This window comes from Sander lucioperca, chromosome 1, assembly GCF_008315115.2.
Source record: "Sander lucioperca isolate FBNREF2018 chromosome 1, SLUC_FBN_1.2, whole genome shotgun sequence".
In the NCBI taxonomy this organism is placed as follows: domain Eukaryota; kingdom Metazoa; phylum Chordata; class Actinopteri; order Perciformes; family Percidae; genus Sander; species Sander lucioperca.
The window spans coordinates 30702792-30730067 of NC_050173.1; the positions used below are offsets into that span (position 1 = coordinate 30702792).

General features: G+C 40.3%; 1 protein-coding gene and 1 long non-coding RNA gene across 4 annotated transcripts in view; both read left to right on the plus strand.

Annotated features, from left to right (window-relative positions):
- Positions 1–27276, plus strand: part of macrod1 (mono-ADP ribosylhydrolase 1) — a 111873-nt gene that overhangs the window by 76562 nt on the left and 8035 nt on the right. For 2 of the 3 annotated variants that reach the window (XM_031303027.2, XM_031303026.2), the window contains exons 5-9: positions 3447–3563; positions 19203–19324; positions 21830–21860; positions 23502–23575; positions 26826–26907. In XM_031303027.2, coding sequence (XP_031158887.1) covers positions 3447–3563; positions 19203–19324; positions 21830–21860; positions 23502–23575; positions 26826–26907 — 426 coding nt within the window. The remainder of the gene's footprint in view (positions 1–3446; positions 3564–19202; positions 19325–21829; positions 21861–23501; positions 23576–26825; positions 26908–27276) is intronic. The other variant, XM_031303028.2, reaches the window with a different exon arrangement.
- LOC116052375 lies at positions 3576–8895 on the plus strand. Its single transcript, XR_004105584.1, has 3 exons — positions 3576–6756; positions 7121–7244; positions 7492–8895. It is a non-coding gene; the product is annotated as an uncharacterized LOC116052375 (long non-coding RNA).

Here is a 27276-nt window from a genome sequence, read left to right on the forward strand (position 1 = left end):
AATCTACTCAGTAGCGTGCAGTGCTCATGCTGGGCTATTACACCGGCTCCCACAGAGCCAGAAGTTACCACAGTCTGAAAGAAAGCTAACACGAGCTGTCTTCGGTGAATTTAGTTAGAGGGACAGCTCTTTATATTAGAAAGGTGGGAGTCACGGAGAGACTGAATAGGTGTATGGATATTTATTAGTATGGATATTTATTAACCCTAATTGCCAGGTTCAGGCTACAGAGACGAAGAGAAAGTGATTTATTCTGTCTTCTCTCTTCTCATCTCCATTTAACAAGAAGAAATCTATCTTAAACATGAGAAAAACAAAGGCTTCTTCAGCTGTCAAAATGACGTAATCTGTAGCTTAAAGGACAGAATGTTTTGGCTGCGAAGATGTGCGCCACCTGAAATGTGAAACAACATGAAGGACACTGCTGTAATGTGTCTACGTACGTATATCCGAGACTGCCTCCCCAAGAAGAACATTAATTTCAGCAAGTGCCTCAAAATTCTTTGCTTACATTCAGAGTGAAACTGGGGATGTTGCAGTTCATGGTCTTTGCCTTAAACCCCTATAGGCCACCAAGGCGGGCGCCCTGGATGTTTTTAAAATGAAATTATCTGCAAAATATCCACTGATAACATATTTCATTTGTTCTTTCCTGTAATATGTGGTTTTGCAATACAACATCTACGCTAAACAGCTAAAGTTGTTGGTGTTTTTTATTAGGTAAGATTAGAGAAAGATTGGTTGAAGCACAAGACAGGATGTGTTCACTTTATTGATATTATAACCAAAATCATGATATTATCTTCTTAACCTTAACCAAAGTTATTTTGTTGCCAAAACCTAACCAAAGGCAAGATTCTGTGTATGAACATTACCATTCTGAGTCCTGCATGGTGTCAGAGTTGTTAGCTTTGTATGCCCACTGTTGGCCCTGATCAATGCACTATAACCTGCATGCGTACATAATTGTGCTGTAGCGCTTCCTACATTTGAAAACATTGTGGCAACTCAGCATAATTCTGGCAGCAATTATGTCTCCCTCAAAATGTAGTTGGCAAAACAAATTAGTAGTGTACACTGTATATATTTGAATATTATTGTCTATATTTAATTGATATTGTTAATGTTACCAGCCACTGTGCCAGAGTAAGAATCTGGCTAAAGACTCTGCTTTTATTTTGAAATAATTCTAGTCACTAGAGGTCTAGTGTAGGAATCTGGTGTCAATAATTCATAATTAACCCAGAATAAAACACATCTGTCAGGAATGTTTGCGTTTGTCACAGCACTGTGAGACTTGTCAGCATTTGGTGAAAATAGTACAATAACACCCATCCATATGTCACAGCTCAGCTTGTTGGCCTGTGGTTCTTATCTCCGTCCGACTGTATACAGACCAGCTGTTACAGCGGTGAGTTTCGCCAAACTGAGTAGCTCCAGGCAGGGGGTCTAGTGTTATCTGAACGTTATTGTGTTAAGTTGGCATATTGCATGCCGTGCTGAGCTGTAGTGTGCATGCCATGCTGTGCTATGTTGAACTGGGCCGCACTGTGAGCTAAGCACAAGTGTGAGGTTGTAAAAGGCAAGCTCTGAACACTGGCTAGCTCCTCGGGGTGCACAGAAACAAGCTCAGATACTACGCTGTGTGTGTGTGTGTGTGTGTGTGTGTGTGTGTGTGTGTGTGTGTGTGTGTGTGTGTGTGTGTGTGTGTGTGTGTGTACAAAATATTGTTGGTGTGTGTATATCCTTGTCAAAGCACATGTATTCATTGTGTGCGTGTGTGAAGAGTCCTTTAGGTGAAACACACACACACACACACACACACACACACACACACACACACATATATATACACTGCACACACTAACTTTGAAGGAAGCAGCCCGACTCTGAAATAGAGAACAAGTGTGATAAGACAGAGCGATGGAAAAGAGGAGGAGGGAGGAAGGGAGAGGAATAAGGGAGAGAGCAGCAGATGTAAAAATTGTTTGGAGGGAGATAAGGAAACAGAAAAGCAGAAACATATGAAAAAGGAATGAAAATTATACTGAAACGTAAACCAACAATACCTTTTGTTTTGTTTAAAGCTTTATGTTTGACACAGACATGAATGTGTATGTGCTTGCGGGTGTGTTTGTGCATGTGTGATTAATGGTGAAAACTGGCCTTTTCCCCCAGTCTGTATGAGAGGACTGCACAGCCTTGAGCTACAGCAATGCTATTTGACCTGACAATCTTTCTGCTCAGGCCCACACAGATGCATACACAATTAAGCTTGTACACATACACAACAACAGGCATAAGAGCACATATGTATGGGTGCACATAAGGCTAAAAGCCAAGAGTTAGTAACAAGTGTTCTAGCATAGAAAAGCTGTTTGGAAGACGGTTATTTTTAGAGTTTAATGACTAGGGCTTGGTATCGTTCAAAAATATTCAATATCAGTACAGATATCAATACCGTGACTTCGATACCGGTTCCTAAACGATACTTTTTTCGATACCAAATTTATAAAACAAAAGGAAATTACAACATTACACATTACGGCACAAATCTTTTTATCTATTTTTCAGCTACTACTACGTTAGCCCCGTCTCTGTGCGTAACGTAGAGTTTTTTCTGCGTGCCTCTACGACATGTAACGTTAGACAGCCAATCCCAAACATTAATAGATCTTAGTAGAAGTATGCTGCATGCTTATTGGCTCACTGACGCTGATGAGATTTACTCCTTAGGTATTGAAATTTGGTATTGAATGACAAGGCATTTTTCGATTCTCGATCGTTTAGAGGGTATTTGGTCCGTGCCTTAAAAGTATTGAATTCGGTACACAGCCCTATTAATGACATCAGTGACGATAAAGAACCAAACTAACCACTGATCCCTGCATGTTACCATAAGACACCTGACTACCGGGTGTGGTTTGGGGACCTTTGTTGTTGAGATCGAGATGGTATAAATATTAACTTTGAGGAAATGTGTATAACTGCAAGGGGTGCAAGAATTGTGACTGAAACTGGTAATTGGCACAGCGGTAAAATTGCTTTTCCTTCATGATTGCCCTCATAGAAATGAACACAGTCACGGTCTTAAGATGTGGTGTGGATCAAAGATAGATACAGATTCATGAAATTGTAATTAATAAAGACTAATTGACCAAAAAGTCAAAGTCAGCTGAGTCCCTAATAACACATTAAATGGAGTAATTAACTAAGGCAGTGGCCCTAAAATCCATTAAATAGACTGACACTCAGAGAGACAGATGCTTTGACTTATTAAAAGAAAAAATAATCTGACTTTATCCAGGTCATTTCAGCACTAAGCTTTGACACCTGTAAATGTGTTCGCTAGACTTCAAACATTTAGACTCCCTATAAGTAGTCCGATTGCAGAGGATTCACATAAGTAGGCCAACTCTCTGAATCTCCTGTCCTCTCCTCTACAGTGGATGGAGCGATCCACCGTGCTGCAGGTCCAATGCTAAAAAAGGAGTGTGCTTCCCTCCAGGGCTGTGAGACCGGAGAGGCCAAGATTACTTGTGGCTACGGCCTCCCAGCAAAGTGTGAGTATAAAGTGTGTGAGTCTTTGTGTAACTTCTAGCTACTTCAGTGTGGTTTTACTGGAGTACTTCCATGTGCGAATGTGTAGGAAAGTGTGACAGTCATGCAGGGTGTTGTTGAAAAAGAGCAAGCTGCACTGTTGATTTTCCCAAGATAAATAAAGGTTGGACAACTTAATGAATGAAAAAAACAAACATAAAATAAGGCTAATCTGCTGTCCTAATATGCAACAGGAACATTTTTATTCTTCTTCACAGAAACATACACAACTTAATTTAACAGTTTTTTTCTTCTTAAAGTAGATTAGTTTTACTTTCCAGCCCAAACTCAACCTCCAGCAGAAACTCATCTAAGTGTCCACAATAATGTCACAGCCTTCCATTTATAGCAAAGTAAATGGCACTCAATTATTAAGTGGCACTCCATTGCGGCATGTATAATGTGATGAAAGTTCAGATTCAACCTGACAGAAAAAGTATTTCTAAGTGTTTTAGTTCCAAAAAAAAATTCTCCTCCAGCTTCCCTGACGTCTAAAACACATGTGACCGTGGGGAGAGCCTTAGTACTTGATGTAGACATGAAGAAGAACTGAACAGCAGTAAGTACACTCCGAAAACTCTCTTCTTGTTTCTAGATACTGACAGGTGACCTCTTGGAAGGGCTGCAATTAACTATTATATTCATTATTAAATAATCTGTAGACGACTATCTTTTTTTATTAGACCTCCATTGGAAACTAGTGGTTTAATCGACTAATTTGTTTAATTACTGCTTGGAAGTGCAGTGCTATAACGTCGCAGCAGAGATTGCTTAATACAAAATGCGGCAGAAAGGACATATAGCCATGAAGTCAGCTCTCAGTTTAACGTGTCAACAAGACACTCTGTACCAGAATTCTTCCAAAATTCGATTTCTTAAAGAGGAACTGTACCGATTTTACACATCTAACTCTGTTAACGGGTCTTGGTAGTGCTACTGCATAATGTGAAAATAGTTGTATAAAGCCTTTTGTGACTCCAGAGGGAGCTGTGTTAAATCTGGTAAATTGCCTCAAGTGATGTCATCAGCCGCTACTAGCATAACCGAAACCGAATCTCTGACCCAACTGTCGACGGTCGGGTTGCATTGTGGATAATGTAGGTGACAAGAAAAAGAAGAAGAATGTGTGTGGAATAAAAAAGGCGATTTCCCCGTTTCTGCTGTATCGATTTTAATCCTTTCCCATTGTGAGTCCGACAATGTTACAGGAGTGCAGTGCTAAATAAATGGAGTGATGTGACAGATTATCCATCATAAAAGTCGGTCGGTAACACGCAGAATATACTTGTCTCATACATAAGTGTTACACACAGTGTTCCCTTCCTAATACGTTAAACAGTTGCCACCCCTCATTTTAAACATGATCTTTTGTGAGGAGCTAATCATAATATTGCCCACCACTGCGATGGCTTGCACACAGCATTACACCAATAGGTATTGCAATAATGCCCTCGCCAAGCTTTGTATATTATAATGACCACCCAGGTGTGTGTGCGTGCGTGCGTGCGTGCGTGCGTGCGTGCGTGCATGCGTGCATGTGTGTGTGTGTGTGTGTGTGTGTGTGAGAGAGATTAAAGGAACTCTGAGTCTGTGTGATATCAGCACGGAGAGTTTAAGTTCACAGTGAAAGAATGAGAGAAAAAAAGTAAAGAGAAGCGATGATAAAGGCGAGCTCAAGGCAGAATGGAGAGCAGAAGTAGAAGAGATAGATGAGGAGGGAGTGGGAGAGTGGTAAAAGAAATAACATAAAACGAAGCATCGTGGAGGAGGCGACGGGTTTGAGGGGAGCTGAAGACAGGAGGGAATTAGTAAGAAGATGAGTTCTTACATTGTCTGCTCTCCTTTTGTTGGTTAACTTTGTGTATGTTAGCTGTAATATTTGTACAAGTGGATGCTGCTGCTTGTCATATGTGTCCTTTAGTGTGCATGTGTATTACTTTTATGTTGATACCATTGATTGTACAGTCTGGTCACGTGCATGTGTTGCAATAAGTGTAGTATATCAGTGTATACATTGTGGGTTGCCTGTAAGGTCTTATCGCTCTCTTACCTGTAACTATCTGTCAGCATAAGATCTGTGTGACTGACTATCGCTATGACTCACTGACTGACTGACTAACTGTGTGTGGGTGCGTTCATATGTGCATGGAAGTTATCCAGTATGTGGTATGGAGACTGGCTCTCTCCTCCCAGACTCAATATTAAGTCCCAAGAATAATTCAACATGCGTCTACTCCAATGCTTAAACACTCACAACAGGGCTTGATTACCTCTCAGCAGGAGGGAGAGAGGCGAGACAGCAACAACACAGGGAAGGCAAAGGCGGGATAACAAAGCAGAGGACTGTGTGAAGGCAGAGCGCTGCCATTGAAAAGAGAAAGAAATGAAAATGAAACTCGACAGGAGAGAGGCAGGGAGGTTGAGAGAGAGGTCCAATCTCAAAGCCAACACTTTGATTTGTATGGGCTTGCCACCAGATGTGGGATTTAAAAAGCGTCAGACTCACGAGTTGCCAAATGGTCCAGAGGACCTGCTGTCAGCCCTCCATACAGAGTGTCCATCAATGATCCCGCAGCCACTTAGCCAGCAGCATCCCAGTGGCGTAACCTAGCAACACCTGGAGCGCATGGCACACTACCGCTACTGTTTAGCAAGAATTACAATTTTGGGGTGTTGACAGATGACAGCTGGAAAATTTCAAGCAGGCCCTGTCTAAATTCACATATTAACCAAAACTTAAAGGCACTTAAATCAGCAATCTGCAATTTTGGGGCATATGAGCCTCTGTAATTAGGAGGATTTGATTAGGTTAATGGTTTGATATCAGGCTGTCTGTGTGTGCATAAAATGATCGTCTTGCTAACTTGTGAGCCGGCTGTGTGCTGTAAGATGCATGTGCACATATGTGTAGGTGTGCGCTTGTGTGTGTTTTGTGGTTGCCAAACAGGGGAGCATGGGCTGAAAGTGTTGTCCAGGCGCCCCAGCGCCCCAGAGCTCACCTGTGTACCGATAAACACTGCTGCAACCCTGCTAACCTGTTCCCCAGTCGGCCCTAGCTCCCCCGTCGAACACACCGAGATACAACAGCGTGCCACACTGGGGAGGGAAGGTGCCAGTGGCGGGTCTAAAGAAAATGAGAGAGAGGGACAACATGAGGTCAGAACCATAATCATTTACATCCAGTAAAGGCAGCGCTCTGCTTTAGTAACGTCAGTGCAGACTTACAACCTTGATGACCTTTAATTCTTATTCTGGTGATGAACACAGGACTACAAATACAGTGCAACATCTGAAGTTTAAGACATAAAGTACTCCAGGCAGTCAACTGCACACTTTAATAATTTTCTATGAAGGTAATACAAATACCTTACAGTTTGAGCACTAAAATAGGTCCAACGGAGCAATATACATTCTCTTAGCTCTGTTTTGGTCTCTACCAAAATACTTAGAAAGATATCTTTGCTGCTAAATGCTTCACTATGTTCACCAGCTAACTATGTTTGTCTCCTGTTTGGTGCAGGTAGTCTACAGTGGGCTTTTAAAGAACTTTTCTTGACAAAAGAAGCTGCCTAGCTGAAAACAATCCTGATGTTGCTCCGTAGAGCTGAGGGAACTGCAGAATTGAGTGATAATTCTAAATTAAAGTAAGTGGTCCATTGTAAATATGAAAATATTGATTATAGCAGCTTTAAGATTAGTTGAAGTAATAAACAAAATACGAAAAAGATAACAACCGGCAGCACTCATCCTAAAACCCCAAAACCTCTGCAGTCACTGGATCTTAATGAAGTGGATTTTAATCTTATCCTGTAACTCAGTAAAGTGTGTAAAGCTTTGTAGCATAATTGCACACATTGCTTTAATGTTGTCCCTAATGCTTTCTGTTTGCAGTGTCTCGTATTTTGTAGGGAAATTGGTAGAGAGTTAAGGATACTGTTTGGGGAGAAAGCGGGAGTCGCACAGTTGGAGGTGGAAAAAGACGGAGGGAAAACAAGATGAAGATGGAGATGGAAAGGCCCATATAGAAAAAGTGCTGAAGGAAGTAGAGAGGTACAAAGCAAGAGAGATATCACTCTGTCAAAAACTGGCTGTTATGCTCCCCTCTCTTCCCTCTCCTGCCTCGCCTCTACCAGTTTCTGTTCCCTTGGTGGCCAATTACCGTTAATTAAAATCCTCACTGCAGCTCTCCCAGACTCCCCCTCTTCCTCTCCTCCAAGACCTCCATCTCTCTGCTTCGCCTGTCGCCCTGTCGCTCTCTCATTTCTGTTTCCCTTTCTTTGAAGATGTGGTGTTTCTGCCCGTCGCGATCAACAGCTTAAACACCTTGTTTCATCATGTTCTTCTCATCCTCACCTTTCTATCTCTTCACCTCCTCTCTTTTTTTCTCTTGCTCACTCCCCCTCCTCATCCTTTTTCTTTCTCCTTTGTATCCCGCTCTTATCCTCTACCCGCCTTTCCTTTCCTTCCCCATCTCCTCTCTCTCCCTGCCTCCCCCTCTCTTCGTATCATCATCAGCAGTAAGGGTTCTTTAGTAGTGCCAAGAGACTTGACAAGGCTCTGGGCTAAACACTGTAGCACTCAGACTGTGATACCTTGCTAGTTGGGGGAGATTTTTTTTCCTCCTCTTTTTTTGACAAGGTTGTCGACATCTTTGCTTCTTCCTGCCTCGGCGTCAGCAGTGTGAGCCTTCTAGGTGTTAAAAAGCTTAATCAAAGCTGCTGCTGATGAGGAGGAGCGTGATGATGATGATCACAGCAGCCCTGGTGTTAATTCATTCAGTTAATTCATTCGCCTTAAAGGAGAAAAAGGGATAAAAAAAAAGCTCCGGTGTTGCTTGGCTTAGGGAAAAGAGAGTTGTGCTGCTGCTCTTTGATGAAGAGAATTATGTCCGCTCCTTTCAGCATCGGCATCTCATTCCCCCCTTCTCGGTCCACTCTTGTCCTCCTGTTTAGAATAACTGCCCCTCTGTCTTTTTCAGAGAAAGGTGAAAAGAGATAGGGAGAGCCTTTACAAGACCTGAGCCCTCCTTTTGTGCCAAAGGCCCGGGCCTGGATTTAAGAGCTGTGGCCGCTTGGCTGAGCACAAACTGAGGCCAAGCACACAAAGGACCAGCTCGCCTTTTTTCTGCCTCCTGCTTTAACGGCAGATAAAGAAAGGCGAGGGACAGATGGAGGTATAAGAAGAGAGAGAGAGTAAGGGGAAGGGAAAGGATGGATGGACGGATGGATGGATGGCCGTTGAGTATGAAAAGCAGGAGCAGCGACTCGTGGCCTCCCAGGTAAGAATGGTGAGAGGCCATAAAGGGGTGGGTGGGGGCGGGACAGAGCCAAAAAGAGGGGTAATGACAACTGGCAGGAAAAAAGCTGGAACAGCAGATAGAAAGAAAAGCCGGGGCGGGTGTCACCGGATGGCACTCAGTCAAGTTCTCTAAAGGCTCACGCCAGTGTGACGCCCACTTATGAAAGAGAACACACACACACACACACACACACACACACACACACACACACACACACACACACACACACACAGGGTAAGTGTGCATAGCAAATCAGATGTGTGATGAATATAGTTTGAACGGCACTCAAGTACAAATTTACTTTGCTTCTCTCCAACCTATGTTACTTACTGTTTCCCTTCCTTGTCTTACCTGTCTGTTGTTTCTTACCTTCACTTTGTTTCCTTTAGTTATGTCACTCAGCCTGTTTATTATTGTTTTTCTGTGAAGAAGATCGTTCAGTCATGGGGCCTTAATAAAACAAGTGTAGCAGAATGTTTTCAAAAAGTGTCTTAATGGCATCTGTTAGCAACAAGCTCTTGTGTTATAATTAGGTCAGACTGTGTTTTTACACGTTAATACTTCTTAGTATCTTATTCTAATCTATCTGATAAAAATGACAGTATTCTCAGGTGGAAAACAGGATTAAACCACAGAGGACATTAGCACTTTGAGGGGCTGTCAGATAGGACAACTGACATACGAGAGAAAAAGACTGTGGGAAGAGTTTTGATGAGACTTTGATGGAACTAGTCAGAGTAACTTTTCAAAGAAAGAAAGAAGCTCATGCACAGTCTTTAATTTACTTCAAATAATTTTTTTCACACATACGTTTACTACATTTTTACGCAAATATTTTAATCAGGTTGGCTTCAGAGAAATAGGACAGGTGGATCCACGTGGACCAGTTTAATTACACCAAATATCTCCTTTATTAGAATCATCACAAATCAACACTCATATACAAGCCTGTGTTAGTAATTTACTTAGGTATTACCATTACTTTGTATTTTGAGTTCTAACACACTATTCAAATATTTTACTTTTTACATTTGTTTAACAGCTTTGGTTACTAACTACTTTACAGATTGAGATTATTTAAAAAAATAAATAGAAGATAAGTTTATTGATATGTTTGTGAGCCCCGCCTCAACCAGCTGCAACATTAGAATGCTTTTAATTAATGAATTAATTAATTAAATAATGCATGAGTGATAGTAATCCAGAGATATAATATATAACAAATATAACAAATATCTGCCTCCATAGTTACTAAACTTTTAAGACTTTAAGTACATTTTAAAAACCAGAGACAAAAAAAAAAATTGTATCTGAGACATTCTTGAAGGAGACAAAGGTAAAGAGACACTGGAAGCATACAGTATAACCATCATACACATAATAGGATACATAAACAGTGCAATGTAAATAGTGTAACTCGCTGAGCTGTACAAAGTGATTCCTTCATTGGATGAAAAGTCAGAAATCAATATAACATACAAAGCTGCTTGGAGATTTAAAAAAACAGTTGTTTAAAACAAGTGTGTAAGCAGGAGAAGAGGAGGGAAGGACAGGAGGAAGAATTGGACACCCAGTAAAAAAACTGCACAGTTAGATTAAAGGAGGCAAGGCTACAATCAAATCATTGCACAGAATATCTTATTGCGATCTGATGAAAGATTGTTGTTCAGACCATTCGGAAATACGGTCTGCAGGGTAAAAATCAAAAGGCCTCACATCTGTTTAACAATAGGTCATGATTCCCTCCTCTGTGTGGAAGATCCACCTTTTCAAAGACACAATACGTCACTAAAATGCACGACCACAGAGTAATGACAGACATTAATTCATATTAATTCACACACTAATGTTCATCTGCAGGCAGTTTTAAATGTCTTCTTTACATATCATAAACCGACTTGCTACACACTCAACACATGCACACATTCATGTAATGACAATTTGTAAATATTTAACCTCTAGCAGGATGATAAAATGTGGCCATTACATGCTTATTTTTGTATGCAACTACCACAATGATAGATGCTGTTAGGTAGACAGCATAAAACTGCTTGTTGGAAAAAACAATTGTGCCCGTTATGTGCAAAATCAGCATGAAGGATCTGGTCTGGTAGATTTCTCCATCATTAATCAACAAACAGCCAAAAACCTGAAAAACACCAGGAAAAGGCCACAGTACTGATGTGTTGATGTGAGGGCAATTTGATTGGTCTATTTATGTGGGTCCACCACCATACGGGATACTTTGCTGATTTAAATTAAGATCTGTGTCATGGCAGTGTGTGCAGATGAAAGATAACGCAGAGCAAGTTTAAAATCGGCAATGTATCCCTTTTAATAATAGATACAACTTGGTTATGATGGTATTTTGCCCTTTACTTTTTTGTTTTTTATTGTCCTTATGATGTATGTTATTCTCTCCAGAAATTGGTGAAATGCTGGATTGAAAATCTTTCACTCATGTGGCTAATGTAGCCTCAAGCAGAGATGAGAAGTGGACTCTTAAAGTAACTTGAGGCAATTTATCTTCTATTTTGTGCAGCTTCCTCTGGAACCAGAAAAGGCTTTATACAACGTTTTTTAACGTATGCAGTAGCACTCCACAATACCTGTAAACAGACTTTAAAGTTTAAAATTGGTGGAGTTCTTTTTTAACTCTTTGCACAAAGCCAGGTCCATACAGAAATTGTTGTTAATTATTAATCAATCCCATGTGGGTATAATGTTTGAGTGTCCACATACTTTTGGCCTTGTAGTGTCTACTACACTGCTGTGCATTTAAAATTCACTTAAAAGAGGATTCAAAATCTCTTAATCCGTTATCAAAACCAAACAAAAGCCTCACCGAATTACAATTGCAGTTGTGTACGTTTTCAGCATTTTAAATACACACACATACTTTTACTGCCACACACACACACACACACACACACACACACACACACACACAGGTTTGTGGCACTATCTTTGTGGGGTCCTGTCATTGACATAATGCATTCCCTAGCCCCTAACCCTAACCTTAACCATCACAACTAAATGCCTAACCTTAACCCTTACCCTCACCCTAACCATAACCTAATTCTAACCCTAATCCTACAACCAAGTCTCCCAAAACAGCCCTTTAAACTTGTGGGGTCCAGCATTTCGGTCCCACAAAGCTGTCGGGACCCCACAAGTATACTGGACTCCCGGTTTTTGGACCCCACGAATATATTTAAACAAGCACACACACCACACACACACACACACACCCACACACACACACTTTCAGAAGACCCACATCCACTTTTTCCCTTTAACACTGGTCTTCACACACACTCCATAACACACTGTCCAACACACTCTCTCCTTCACACATTAATCCCTCACACATCTTAACATGCTCCGCTAGCTTTCCATCTCCCCATCGAGCTCTCCCCCCGTCTCCTAGGAGGAGGAGGAGGAGGAGGAAGGGGTGGTGTTGATGTATGGTGGAACTAAAGCAACCCTGCCGATCGATAATGTAAACAGGAGCGAAGAGAGGCGGTAAATAAGGCCGGCTCCTGACAGAACTGTCTACCTCAGGTGACGGAGAGAGAGGGAGAGAGAGGAGAAGTAGGGGAGAGGGGGTGGGAGGAATATCTAATAGAGGAGGGGAGGGAGGAAGGGAGAGACAAGGATGCAGGAAATAATGGAGGGATGAGAGAGACAAGTTAGGAGAGGGCGGGACAAATGGGGTTTGAAAAAGAGAAAGGAGAGGAGGAAAGGAAGGGATGATGGGAGGATGAGGTATGATGGATAAAATAGAAGAAGAAAGGAAAGGATAGGTGACGGAGGGATGGAGGAGGGTAATGAGGCGAGAGGAGAGGTGGGATGACTGGATGAGGTAATGGTGAAGGAGGGAGGCAGGGAGAAGAGTGACGACAAAGGACGTTGAGAGTGAAACAGATTGAGTGAAAGGAAGGATGGATGGAGTGGAAAAGAGGGAAGAGATGGAGGTGAGAAAAGATGGAGAGGGCAGGAAACAGCACTGGTAAACAAAAAAAGAGGGCAGAAAAACATATAATTGGGTTAGCAACGAGGAACAATTACCAATCATAGATTAGAAAGTGTGTGTGTGTGTGTGTGTGTGTGTGTGTGTGTGAATTCGAAACAGTGTAGCAGTGACATTTAACAGATGAAATGCAGATGAATGACCACCAAGTGACCCACTGTTGAACCGCACCAGCACCAAAACACACACAGTACTACACACACACACACACACACACACACACACACACACACACACACACACACACACATACATAAACGAGTTTTGAACCTGGCCACTGCGGAGTGGTGCGTTGCTGCATGGCTGAACTACTCCTCGAGAGCATGTGCTCACTCTGGGTTACTTGACTGCTGGAGTAGTTCAGACTCAGAGTGGAGAGTAAACACGCATGTGACAACGCAAACAATCACACAGACAAACACTGTTATATTATGATTACACTGTACTCCTTTTGCGTTTGCACTGTCCCTTTTCTGTGTTCCTTCATGCGTGACTACATGTTTGACCACAGTAATTCAGCTTGTGTCTGTGAGTGTTTTATCTGCAAATTCCCATATTCTAATCTGTCTCTGCTGCTATTTGAAGACACATCTGCAGCTTTCTCATACACTATAAATACAATTGGTGCTGCTCACCCAAGTGGTGAATCACAATAGTGATTCATCCTATAGCCAGTTCTTTGAAGCTACTAAATGTGCAGTTTTAAACCAGTGTTATTTTGTCCTGATGTGACAGTATTATGTAAGGTTTTCTAATGATGTCTCAGCAACTTCCGTATTGTACAAAATACAACATTAAGCTGTTTTTAAGGTATTTCAACGGCCTGATGTGTTGGTGTATGTGATTCGTGTCTGTGTGTCGGGCAGGAGGGACGGAGTCATTAGGGTCATCAAGTGTGATCCTACCATTACAGAATACAGATGTTTGTCTGAATTAGCCCCATGTCAGCTCTAAGAGGATCATTACTGCTGAGAAGCTGTAGTCATGATCCGTCACTCACACACAAAACATTTTTTTTATTTTTCATTATTATATCTTAAACAATATAGACAATTCATTAAGAAAATCCAGGGAAACATCTCACATCATATCATGAATATCCACCTCCACTTTCATGCAATACGAAGGAAGTGATATTGCATAAACCTTTGATAATATATGCTATAGGAGAATATTAGTGTCTCAATAGCCATGTTAATGTATAAACAGACTTTGATTGCAGCACTTACTATTCTTTCTGTGTGGGTTTGTGCACTCAGACTAAGTGATTTCTCAGGGACCACACTCTTTTTAATCAGAGCAGTTTGAAGGACTGTCATGTCACACAGACAAGTTTCTTTCAATTCACATCTGTGGACTGCACTGTAAGCAGCACCAGTCTTTTTTGCACACTTTCATCCGCACATTTCTGGTCTTGGGGGGACAACGAGGCATCACAGCATATAGTTTTTGATAAGTTGCCATTGGTGTAAAGCTCCTCGTCTCCTGTGTAATGATTGCAGAAGGAGTATTTTCTGCTGAAAGAAGAGCAGAAGAAATAAATGCAAATACTGTGTGACAAACCCACAGAGAATTATCAGCCGGCTCTTCCGTTCCCTTCAGCTATATGCAGTGTTTTGTACTGTCTTTCAGCTCATTGTTTTGGCTTTACGGCCTTTACTGATTATGTTCACTCTAGCTGCTCTCATCAGCGCCACCTTCAAACGCAGTTGTGTTCAGCTAAAAAAAAGCTCTAAATACCCACTGTTACTTGATGATGGATGTAGTGGAGCATTTAGCAACTAAAGAGCCAGATATTTTCCCTCAAGAGTTGATAAAGACCAAAAACAGAGCTAAAAGATATTGGACTCACATGGCTGTGTAAATAGTGTTTTCTAACATGTTTGACGTATCAGCTTTATAAGGTAATATTATGTAAGTTTTGTGTTTGTAACTTGTTGCACTTCACACAAATGGCCAAAATAAGTCAGTTATTGCAGCTTTAATAGTTGAAAAGGTCTGTTTGTTTTAATGTTAATGCTGAGAAAAATAGAGAATTTCTAAGGGCATATTTTTTTAGCATTTTCCCTCTTAATCCTAAACCCATCTCGCCAGTCGAGCACAGGCATATGCACGCACTTCATACAGTTACCTGTATAAGTGCTAGTCATTAATTTCAATCATCTTGATTGTGATCCCGATGGCGTTGTATAGCGGCAATTCTATGAGAATTACCATCCTGTTTTCTTTGCACATTTGTGGACCTGAGAGAGATGGAGAGAAAACATTGCTGATAGTTTTGTAATCTGTTATCCCGTATCCGTGACACATTTTATTGCGTTTATTGCTGGAGGCTCTTTTAGACTCTCACTCTTTGACAAGTCTTCCTTTTTTTTGGGTTGCTTTGCAGTGTAGGCAGTTGTTGCCAATGGTGGAACTTTTTCTGCATGATTTTCTGCCATTGAGTCAGGCTTTCAACCTTCTGAAGGGATGTGCACGCGCATTTGCATTTAAGAACAGCCAATAGGAACGTTCTCTCTCTGAGATGACATGTGATTGGCCAAAGTGTCCCCCACGGCTAGATTTTCTAAAGCCAGAAAACAGAGCCAAGAGGAGAAGCAGAAGTCTTGTTTTTTACAGACCACTTGAATTACAATATGCTTATTTTTGTTAAGGTTATTATGATGGAATTTTTTTCCCAAAACCACACACAAAAAACTGTCTACCCCTGCTTTAAGTCTGTTGAAAATCTGCAAATACATAAAAATAACTGTTCTTGTACTAACCCACCAAAATTATTGAAAATATTTACATAACAGTGTGTAAACGTGGAAAAAATGGGCACTGTAAATCAGGGACCGTATCTTCAAACTCACAAGTAGTTTCCTGCATGTTACCCTTTTTAATCAGTATTACAAACAGAAATGGCTAAAAGCTAATTCGGCAGACTTTTAATCATGCCAAATTGCCAAAATGTAAACAAACATAACTCACTGAATCCATGTACTTCCTGTTTACATCCCCAAAGCATTATGGGAACTATACTTCCAAACTGGACTTTTTTTCTTATTTATATTATAATAATTATAAATGGTTCATACCTCTGTGAAGCTGTTACATCTGTTCATATCTGTTATATCAGTTTAATGTTATATTATCCAAAAGACATTATAGTTCTTCTCAATTTAAATTAGAATTGAATACAGTACTACAGTGAAAAAATGCTACATGCGTATGTGACACTGTTAGTGAGGTTACGCGTTTATTGATGGACAAAAAAAACTCTCCTAATTGGAGGCGACTGGGCAGGTTTGAGGCTCTCATGGGCTGTTTGGTGTCAGTCAAATCTAGCAACACTGCAGTTCAGTCCAGTAGTGTCACAAAACTGGCCATTGATTCCAGGCTGAAGCATCAAGATTGATCTGTAAAAAGGAGAAAACTAAGATTATTTCGCTCCATTGGTTCCTCGTAAGAAAAAAGTCTTGAAACTAAATTAAATGTATTGTTGAAATGGATTGTTTTCCGTGTGTGTGTAGAGGTCCGGCTAGGTCTTATCACAGCGTTGGAATTCACACTGAGAGCAACACGCTGAGCCTCATCAGAAGGTGTATCGTCGGCGCGTAAGGCTGGTTAAACCTCATCTACTCCCTGTTCTCACTCAGCTTCTGTTTGTGAGGTCCTCTGTTTCCTTCCCCTCTCCCTCTCTCTCTCTCGCTCTCTCTCTCTCTCTCTCTCTCTCTCTCTCTCTCTCTCTCTCTCTCTTTCTCTCTCTCTCTCCTCTGCCTTCAATTTTAATATACTTCAATTAATTTACCATTTATTTAATCATCAGTCCAATTGAAATATTTTTAAGACCTGGGAAGAAAAAACAAGTCATTAACTTGACAAATAAAGCACACACAGTATGTTCCAGCTGCTAAATGACAGAAAAACATGAAAAATAAAAGGTGAAAGACATTGTTACTGTAACCTTCCTTGCACACTTTTTAATTTGATTAAAGTGTGTAGTTCCATAAACAGTCTAAGTAAAATGAATCATTGTTTATGTGAGAATCATTTAAAATCAGCTGGTAGACAGACATGATACTGTACATCCTCTGGCAGCCATATTGGAGCTCTTGGCAACAGTCGCAGCTCATGATACTGTTTGGTCAGGTACCTTGCAGGTAGCAACACCCAACAAACCAGCAGATTTCAAACTATTGACTTCATAATTACTGACAAACGGCCACAACATTCTTTTACAGGTGTCTCAGCAATTTACTGAGAGCTGAGGGCATGTCATCTGTAACCTGGTTACAGTTCAAATGAAAATGACTAATGAAGTAAAAACGTAATTCAGTCTGTTATGGGGCAAAACATTGCTGAGTGAATTGTAAAAAACATGCCTTACCTTCCCCCTAACATGCTCACAATAACAGCCTGGCTTGAGGGTTCCTGTTTGTTCCCATGTGTGCGTTCTGTTTTCCTGGCCTGAGGGGAACAGGTTTGACTCACTTGTGGCGTGGAAGATCCCATGATATTTAAAGCAACACCAAAGATTATTTTGTACCTTTAAATAATGTTTCCAAAATCGTTTCAGTGGTTCATCAACTCGTAACAGGTTGAACAGCACTTTCCGCTTTCACTTTGCAGCCCTCTATCGGCTATAACCGCACTATGCAAGTTTGCCAGATCGGGTAGCGGATCTCGAATAAGACATACGACAGCGGTAATGGACAATTCCGCTTCCAACCTGTAGGGGGACCGAAGAGGAAAAGTGCTTTGGTGTTGCTTTAACACATAGGAGAGTAATCTTACATTTCATAACATGACAGAGGCATTGTTTTAGTCTCAAGCTTTTGACTGTACTTAAAAATCGGCAATCAGGAGCAGTTTGGTGTCAGGAAACAACAGCTAAATACCAGGTGTTACAGCTGATTGCATCAGTTAGACTGACTGTGTCACAGGCCTACACAGAGGTAAGATAATACATGTCAATACATCATTTCACAACTCCTCATTGTACAATGTATGAAACTCTTGATTTGTCCTCTCCAAACATAAGAAGACCACGACATTGGCTGCAGTTTATTTTTTAAATGTGTACATTGTAATGAACCTCTATTTAAAACAGCGTATGGTACCTTTCTCCTCTAATTGTCAGTTGAGACACTATACAGTTTTTTTCTGTTCTTAATCAATAGCTAAGCTTTTATGTTTAAAGCTCCCTCTGGTTGGAATAATATACCTGTAAGTATTCCCTCCATATAATCTTTTCACTCGTTCAAAAATACCCTGTCTTCGTATTATAGGATCATCAGTTGTACTGATAATGACACCGCTATAATTATTTTTTATCACGTTTAATACTTAATGCTATCACTGACATTAATACGTTTCTATAATCTACGAATGAATGATGCGTTGGTGCTCTGCTTGGAGTATGATCCCCCGATTTTTTTTTATGTCTTATTGTGTGATATTTATAGTTCTTTGTCACATTTGGTTTAGTTAATTATCTTGTTGTTAACTTTTTTTTGTTAAATGATTTGTCTAATTGTGCTTGTATTGTTGTCGTCGAGGGCCCCCTTGACAACGAGATGGTACATCTCAAAGGGTCATTCTTAATAAAGAATTTTTAATATACAGTATACAGGACAACTCAGGACAGTTGTGTGACGGCAGAATTGGTGACATTAGAGTAAAAAAATAGTGTGCATTAACAATTTAACACCATATACACTAAAATTGGGTTTAATTACATTGAATGGTGGACTTTGGCTGACGTTTTCAGGTACTTCTGTATTAAAAAGCGCTGAGTTGGATATATTTCAGATGATCAAACTTTCCCAGTCCTAATTACAACATGGACGTTGATGCGAAGGCCATTTACAAGTCTTAAATTAAAAATTACGATAACTCTGACATGACATAAACACGTCATTATTTTCTAACAAACCAAAAGTCACCTGTTCCAGCCAATACACCAGTTTCACAATTAAATGAACTGATATATTTGTAATTCACATCAACAAAGTTGAGCAGTTTTAGCGTTAGTTAATGAGATAGACATTTGAAAAACAGTTCAGGACTAAATATGTACATGGACTTTTTATGTAAACACTAAAGGGCTAAATGTTTGATTCATAATTCTTATTCATTTTGATAAAAGTTAGACTATAACATGGCTGTCATAATAAACACTGAATAAATGGGGAATTTTACTGGGGAGATTAAACTCAGGAGATATTTAACTGCTATTTTTCTGTGGAAGAAGTGTTTCATCTTCTCATCTCTCGCTGTCTCTAGATGTGATCCACACTGTGGGGCCGATTGCACAAGGAGGAGTGGGAGAGGAGGAGAAGAATGCCTTGAGGTCGTGCTACAAGAACAGCCTGCAAATAGCCACCGAAAACGCTGCACGCTCTGTGGTGAGTACGGGGGGGAGGGGGGATGATGGTAGCTGAGATTGCTAGGAAGTTAACGGGAAGGGAGAGAGGAAGGATGAAGAGATACTGAGTTGTATGTTGTTGTGGTGGAGAGAAGTGTGCAGAAACCTGAGAGATTAGATTAAAACAGAGGTTGGGGCACCTAGATAGCTCAGTTGGTACAGCGCGCGCCCATATATAGAGGTTTACACCTTGACGCAGCGGGCCTGGGTTTGACTCCGACCTGCAGCCCTTTGCTGCATGTCATTCCCCCCTCTCCCTCCCTTCTCATGTCTTTAGCTGTCCTGTCAAATAAAGGCCTAAAATGAGAGGTTGAAGGAAGAGAACCACCGAAAAGACAAAAAAGTGAAGAAAGCATAAAAGACAGAAAGGACATATAAGAGGAAAGAAGGAAAAGAAAGAAGGACTGTGTAAAACATATTGTACCTGAGCTAAAGACAGAAGAAGCTTCATCACACGAAGATTTTTCAAAGCAAACTAGATGAAGAGAGGGAAACAGGAGCAGCAGGTAGGATTGTTGAGTTGTAAAAAGGTTTTATGAAGCACACCAGGCGGGAGGTTTCACAACAGAACGAGGTGTTAAAGTCAAAGAAAAACACCAAAGTGAAAATGAAAATAAAGTCAGAGGTACGGTAAAAGAAAAATAAATGCTGTGCATTTGTAGAATTGTAGAATTTAAAATATACTTATTTTATCATTTTATGTATTTTTAACAATCACAGCATTTATTAAATGTTTTTTTCATTTATTTTCTATTACATGCTCAAAATGAGCTTTTGTGTCATTGTGTATATTATCACAAAGTCTTGATTTGATTGATACTGTGATAAATTTGTATACGTAACCCAAATTCACAAATTTGTCTCACAGGGCTTTATTGACTGATAAAATCTCCTCCTTCCGCTCAGTACAACTTTACTTCGACTGGTTGCTTTTATGAACTCAGAACCAGCATTGTGCCAGAACCTGCCTGATACTGATCTCAGTAAATTGATAATGGCAACAAAAAAAAAAAATCAAAACTTTAAAAAAAATGTAAGCAGTAGGGATTCAATGTATTTACATTCAGTAATTATCTCACCATTTAGCCATTTGCATTGTTATTGGCATAGTCTGCCTTTCTTGAGCTGGTTTAAAATGACATACTTACTCACAAGGGATTTACAGAGATCGATGTACGTACTTAAATGTTACTGTTTGTAATTTTATCTGATTGTTAGAAGGCTCCATGTTCACATTTTGCTCTCCTGCAGCCATATCAGAGGTGTGTTATAAGTTACTGCTGATGCAAACAGAACATTTAGTGCTTCAGCTTCATTCTAGAGGATAGGTTCACATGAATTCAAATCTGTCTTAAAACAATACTGCCATTAGGCTCATACGTATGTACATTTAAAAAGTTATAGGTCTTTGTAGTTGTTTCTGCTGTCTACATTGGTCACAAAGCTGCATCTACCTGAGTTAAAATCAAATGGATCTTCCAGAGTTAGACTTTTAGTACCAAATTACCTCTTTGTGTCTCTAGACTGTGTTCCCTTGCTGAGATGCATTCAGCTAGGTACTAAAAAGACTGTAACATTGGAAATGAAAATTGCTTTAAGAAAAGATCTCTTTGTGGCCAGCACGCAGACGAGGAACAATTTAAAGCGTCCAACAGTGCCTTCAGTGTACATAAAGAAATGTGAAGACTATTTTTAAAATCATTTTTTTATTATACTGTATGGCATGACAGGGTGACAGAAATGAGGCAGATGCAACGAAAGGTCCCCAACAGGGTAAAAAACAAACAGAAAAAAAAAACAAAACAGGAGAACCGGAGACTTTGTGGGTCAAAGTCTGCTACTTAAGAGAATCGTTACTTGGGAAGAAAAGAAATCCTTTAAAAGCACTCAACTGTCAACACATGGGTGGCTTTTATTGTGGAAGAGCTGCAGGTAAGAGGCTCTTACAGACATTTTTTTTAACCAGCATCTCTCCAATACATTGTCAGTCGGTCGCTCACAGAATGATGAAAAAAGGCCATTTATTAACTGTTCTTATGTGACACAATTATTATTTTCAGCTCTCGATTAGTTTGGCAGTTTTATCTTACAGGTGTCATTTTGAACTCTGTGCTGTTAAACACATGTTGTTACCAAAATAAACCACCGGTGTTACCAAATCAACCAGGACTGAGATGATAACTTTATAAATATAGTAACTATGATGGTTTATAATACTTATAATAATGCTGGGTTAATTACTGAATGAGGAAGAAAGCCCTATCACACCAGGCCTCCATAACAAAGGGTGATGGACTGGGCTTTAAATAGAAGTGAAACTCAGACAGAGAAGAAAAGCTGCTGTAAAAAGCAATCGGGAGAAAGATTTCATCGAGATCCAGCAGAGAGAGATTTGCGTCTTTTTCTGTAGTGTGTGTGTGTGTGTCTGTTGGCTGTTATGTGATCAGCAACAGACTGTAACCACTTTGTCATCTTTACTCTGCAGGCTTTCCCCTGCATCTCCACTGGAATCTACGGTCAGTGTCTGAGTTGATGTGTGTGTCACCTTCTCAAACCAGAACAAATGCATGACATTTTCGTGTGTGTGTGTGTGTGTGTGTGTGTGTCTCATCATTTCCATAGTTTAACTTCAAGTGTTTATGTGTTGCTTGGGGTTTTATACTCAAACTGATGATTGTTTCTTTGAGTGTGAAATTTTTTTTTTTAACAATGCAGGCCTATCGTTGTGCACATGTTTATACACTGTAGAGGTGTGAAACTTCACTGATCTTTCGATTCGATTACGATTGTCATGTCTTCGATTCGATATCTCGATGCATCACGATGCGTCAGATAAATGTTTCTATTAAAGCCATATAGGATATTTAATTCATAGCTTTTCAAGCTTCAAAAACAAAACATTCTGCAGTACTCTAATACTAAATAAATTGGATACATAAAACTACAGCACTGAGCACATGGCACTTCCTGAATGTGCAAAACATAACAGAATATGTAAACAGAAATGTTGTTAGGCCTACATTAAATTGGAAATAGAAATGATCGATTATGGCCAGGTCGATTATCGATGCAGCATCGTCCATGTCCACGATTCGATGCATCGATTATTTGATTAATTTCAACACCTCTAATACACTGTACACATTGGCTGTGTTTGCCATCACATGCTTGTTTCCAGTATCAGTTTTTCTGTTTAACCAGAGTCCTGCTGAGCCACCTGGTGCTACTTGTCACATTATCTCTTGCAGTCCAGAGGTGGTTCTCAGATTAGGGCCTTGGATTAAGACCAGCAGATTAAAATAGATTAGGCCGGAGATTGTGTCAGATTGACTGTAATCCCCCTTCACACTGGCAGGAGAGGGATAGTGCCTGAATACTCCCCGGAGTGGCTTTGAGTGTGAGGGCCAGTTGTCGACACTTCACCCTTGTTGCTAGAGAGAGGAAAAGGCCATAGTTCTGATTGACTCAGTGTGTTATCCGTGTCTTCCTCATCTGTTTGTCGATGTTTTAGGTTGATTAAAGTTAATCTGGATGGCATTACGTTTCACTCAAAATACATTTGCTGTTTGAATTAGAAGAATATGAATGTCTAGCCTAGTCTGCAAGTGAAGGCATCTTTGTAGGTGGACCACGTTTATTCATTTTTAAGACTATTGCCTTTAATATTCGTAATGGAAAGGCAAACAGATTTTTTTTGGGGCTGGTTTGAGAGATAACATCTCTTGCAGTGTGTTTTTTATGCTGAAATAATGCATTTTTAGTGCTAATTTGCGTAATGTATAAAATAATTAATGTATAATCGCACAGTATTTGTTTGTGGCTAAGCAGTTTGGCCATTTGATGAATTTGTACTGCTTTTGTGTTGCGTTTCCAGTAGTGGGGATAATTTTCCAGCACTGAAAGGTCTCAGTTGCTGAATGAATATTGAAGAAGCACTGTAGTCTTTCTTCATCTGTCTCCTCGGAACCAACAAGTGTGTTATGTCTGCACCTCATCGGAATAGTCGAGTCGGGGTGAGAGGAAGTGAAAAAACACAGAATATAAAGAGTGTTAGGATAGTGGAAAAGAACAGCGCAGACAACGACCTAACACAAACACACAGATCCGTCAATGCACTTGTTCTTGCAAATTCAGTGTGTATATTTTTGTTTATGTAGGATATCCACCTGAGCAGGCTGTGCACGAGGCGTTGGCGACTGTGAGGGAGTATCTGGATGAGCATCATGACAAGGTGCGTATGTGTTTGTGTCTGCATGATTGGCAATTTTTCCCTACCATTTCCTCAAGGTATTATTCCTTTCGCAGCTGTTGTGTTTGTTTTCTGGTGGGAGCGAGGAGAAGAATGAATTGAGAAAAAACACACACACGCACACTCACAGTGACACTCGCACACAAACATACATCTAAACACACACTCCCAAGCTCTGGCTCTCATGCTCATGGCCAAGTCTGCGTTTTAATTGGCTCCTTGCGGGACTAAACCCGACGAACACAAACACGCACGCACACACACACACACACACACACACACACACACACACACACACACACACTTTCTCTCCGGAGAAACAGCGAGCGAAGAAAAGACAAAATGATGGAATAGATGACTGGAGGGGAGGGATGGAGGGGGAGAGGGGGGGCTGATGGGAGATTGGAACAAAGAGGAAACTCTCCAATCAGTCGTTAACATGCTCTAAACTCTCCTCATTTACTCTTAAGGTCTCCTCCCCTTTTCAGTCGTTCTTTCTGTCTCTAACCACCGTGCTGTATCGCCTCCCAGAGAGGGTGTTGACGATGTTATTGTTAGCACTGGAGTCTCCAGAGTCTCTGTAGCAATACCAGTCGACTGATGCCGTCAGCCAAGCTCAACAAACCAACATTAAACATTACACGTCTCACCATGGAAGACAACAGTCTACAAGACTTAAACGGCTGAACACAAGACCAGAAAGCCAAATCAACAAGGCTCTTATTTAAATTCTGCACAGAAATATGTCCACTGGGAAAAACGTTTTAGTGTGAACGAATCAGATCGTGAGACGGAGTTTATTTGCATACATATAAAGTAAAAATGCTCACCAGAGGAGGTTTATTCTGTAATTGAACCCGCTCCATTTTGCATTTTTTTACACTGGTTTGTGGGGCTTACTCTGGCTTGGAGAGTTGTAGTTGTAGAAAATGAAATTGAAAATTACACACACAGTAAGACAAAATGGACTCAAGACACGGGGCAATGCACCAACGCTCTGCATCAAGTGTAATAACAAATAACATGAATCATTTATTCGTAAATCAAGAAAGTAAAACCCAAGGCAGCTCATAAGTTTCATAGTTGTTATATTTCACAAATTAAATACTAACTGAAATTTGAAGGGGGTGTTCATAAGACTGACATGACACTTATTATTATGACATGACATCTGTCATGAACATGAAGGAGTCATTTTGAGTGTTCGTGACTGTTGTCATTCAGTGTCATTCGGGAAATTATGACACTTTTAATGCAAAGTTAGCATTGTCCGAGATGTCTTTGTCATGACAACTTGACTTTAGCGAAGACAACAATCTGTGTTATGACAACTTGACATTAACCTACACAACATAACCTGTCATAAATATGTCATGACAGGCCCAATTATCAAACTTTAATAAACTATTTAGCTTTATGTGTTGACATTACATTAAACTGTCATTAAGATGTTGTTTTTTACATTGGCTGTCATGAGAGCATTATAATTGTGTAATGAATATTTTTCCTTGACCTCAAGTAAAGTGAAACAATTTGAACCTGTCATGAAGTTTGATTTCATCATCAAATGCTTATATGACGTTGTCATGAATAATATCCATAACCTCAAGTAAAGTGGACCCATTTGGACTTGCCATTAAGATGTCTTAAAAGTTATAAGATCAGTTTGACAACAGTAAATGCAGTACCGAGGTGATTTATTGAGTTTTGGACTTGTTGCTAACTATAGTTAGCTGCCTTTAGCTCGGTCAAATGTCATAATAATGACAGTGTCATGTTAGTTTTATGTACACCCCTTCAAATAAAGTGTTACGCCATTTTGCATCTCTCCTCGCAAGCATTTGCTTTAATTTGAATGAGGGAGGCTGAAAAATGATGCAAGTGGAGGCATCGCAACGTGGAGGTTAGGGATTTCAAACCTTAGCCCAAGGGATGTAGTTACTTACCACACATTTCAGTATCTTCCCTTTTAGCCACCATTCAAATCCTGGCGAGAATAGGATGGTAATTGTGCGACAAGCATTGGGCTGCAGGCTAGCAGGCTGCTGAAATAGCTGCCTTTGAAAGCAATGACAGTTAAACTCCAAAACCAAGCAGAAAGTGAACAGCTGGGCTATAAATTGCTCTGCCTAACCCCAAAACGGAAAAATCCAAACCTTTGTAGAGACATTAGGGAGGTAATAATGTTTGTCGGAGGGTGAGAAATAAGAGGTCACAGTGGAGATTATATCCCTGGAATCATCTCTTTACTGCAGCTACAGTAACTTTAATCATCAGGCTACATAGAGTGCTGTTTACTGTACAGTGTGTCCAGCTATACAGAATATAATGTAAATATTAGACTGCAGTGATCCGAAGAACACAAGAGCACAGAGCATAAAGATTGTTTATTGATAGAAAGTAGTTGCACTCACTCGACCAGTGTCTCAATATTATTTGAAAGCTATTATCTTTATGGCTGTGTGTGTGTGTGTGTGTGTGTGTGTGTGTGTGTGTCTGTCTGTCTGTCTGTCTGTCTGTCTGTCTGTCTGTCTGTCTGTCTGTCTGTCTGTCTGTCTGTCTGTGTGTGTGTGTGTGTGTGTGTGTGTGTCTGTGTGTGTGCGTGTGTGTGTGTGTGTGTGTGTGTGTGTGTGCGTGCAGTGGTGATTTTGAATTGAGTTGAATAGTGTTTCACACAGTAATGAGAGAAACTGAGGGCCGAATGCCACAGTGTAACACTCAGGAACATGCGCAAAAACACAGTTACTTATCCTTCCCGTATACACACATCCAATCATACACACAAACACTTTTACAATAGAAGTACTTATAGACAAAGGAGCTTGTACTCTCTCTCTCTCTCTCTCTCTCTCTCTCTCTCTCTCTCTCTCTCTCTCTCTCTCTCTCTCTCTCTCTCTCTTTTTCACACCCCCACCCTGCCACACACACACATACACACACACAGTATATTTGCAGCACTCTGTCCCAGCTCACAGTGTCATAAGCGCTGTGTTGTGGCATGGCCATAATAGGAAGCTAATAGGAGAGTAATGGACTGATGCATTAGCTACATTCTCCTGATATCGCCTTCGCACAATGTCACATACTGTTACATTGTTTCCCCCTTGCTGTTGATGAATTCATGGTTATTGCATATGCTTGTAATAAAGGTCATTTTGTGTGTGTGTGTGTGTGTGTGTGTGTGTGTGTGTGTGTGTGTGTGTGTGTGTGTGTGTGTGTGTGTGTGTGTCAGCTGGACAGAGTCATCTTCTGTGTGTTCTTGCCAACGGATAAGGAGCTGTATCTGCAGACCCTCCCACTGTACTTCCCTGCCAGTGAGTTGTCTTTCACACACACACACACACACACACACACACACACACACACACACACACACACGAGCACATTCAGAGATGCACATATGACATACAGTCCATCTAATGTATATATTGTGTTTATTGGCATGGCCTTTTCCATAGCTGACAAACTGAGAAACTGCCTTGTTATTTCACTTGTGAATTTATTTATTGATTTATTTATTTATTTATTTAATCAATTACATCTATTTGAACACAATTGCCATTTGTTTTGAGTTAAAATACTGAGTTATGGTCCAGAATAATTTCAATAAGCAGCATAGCAGAATAAACAAGATGAAATGTACACTTTGCTTTTTTTTTTTTTTTTTTTTTTTTTTTTTTTAA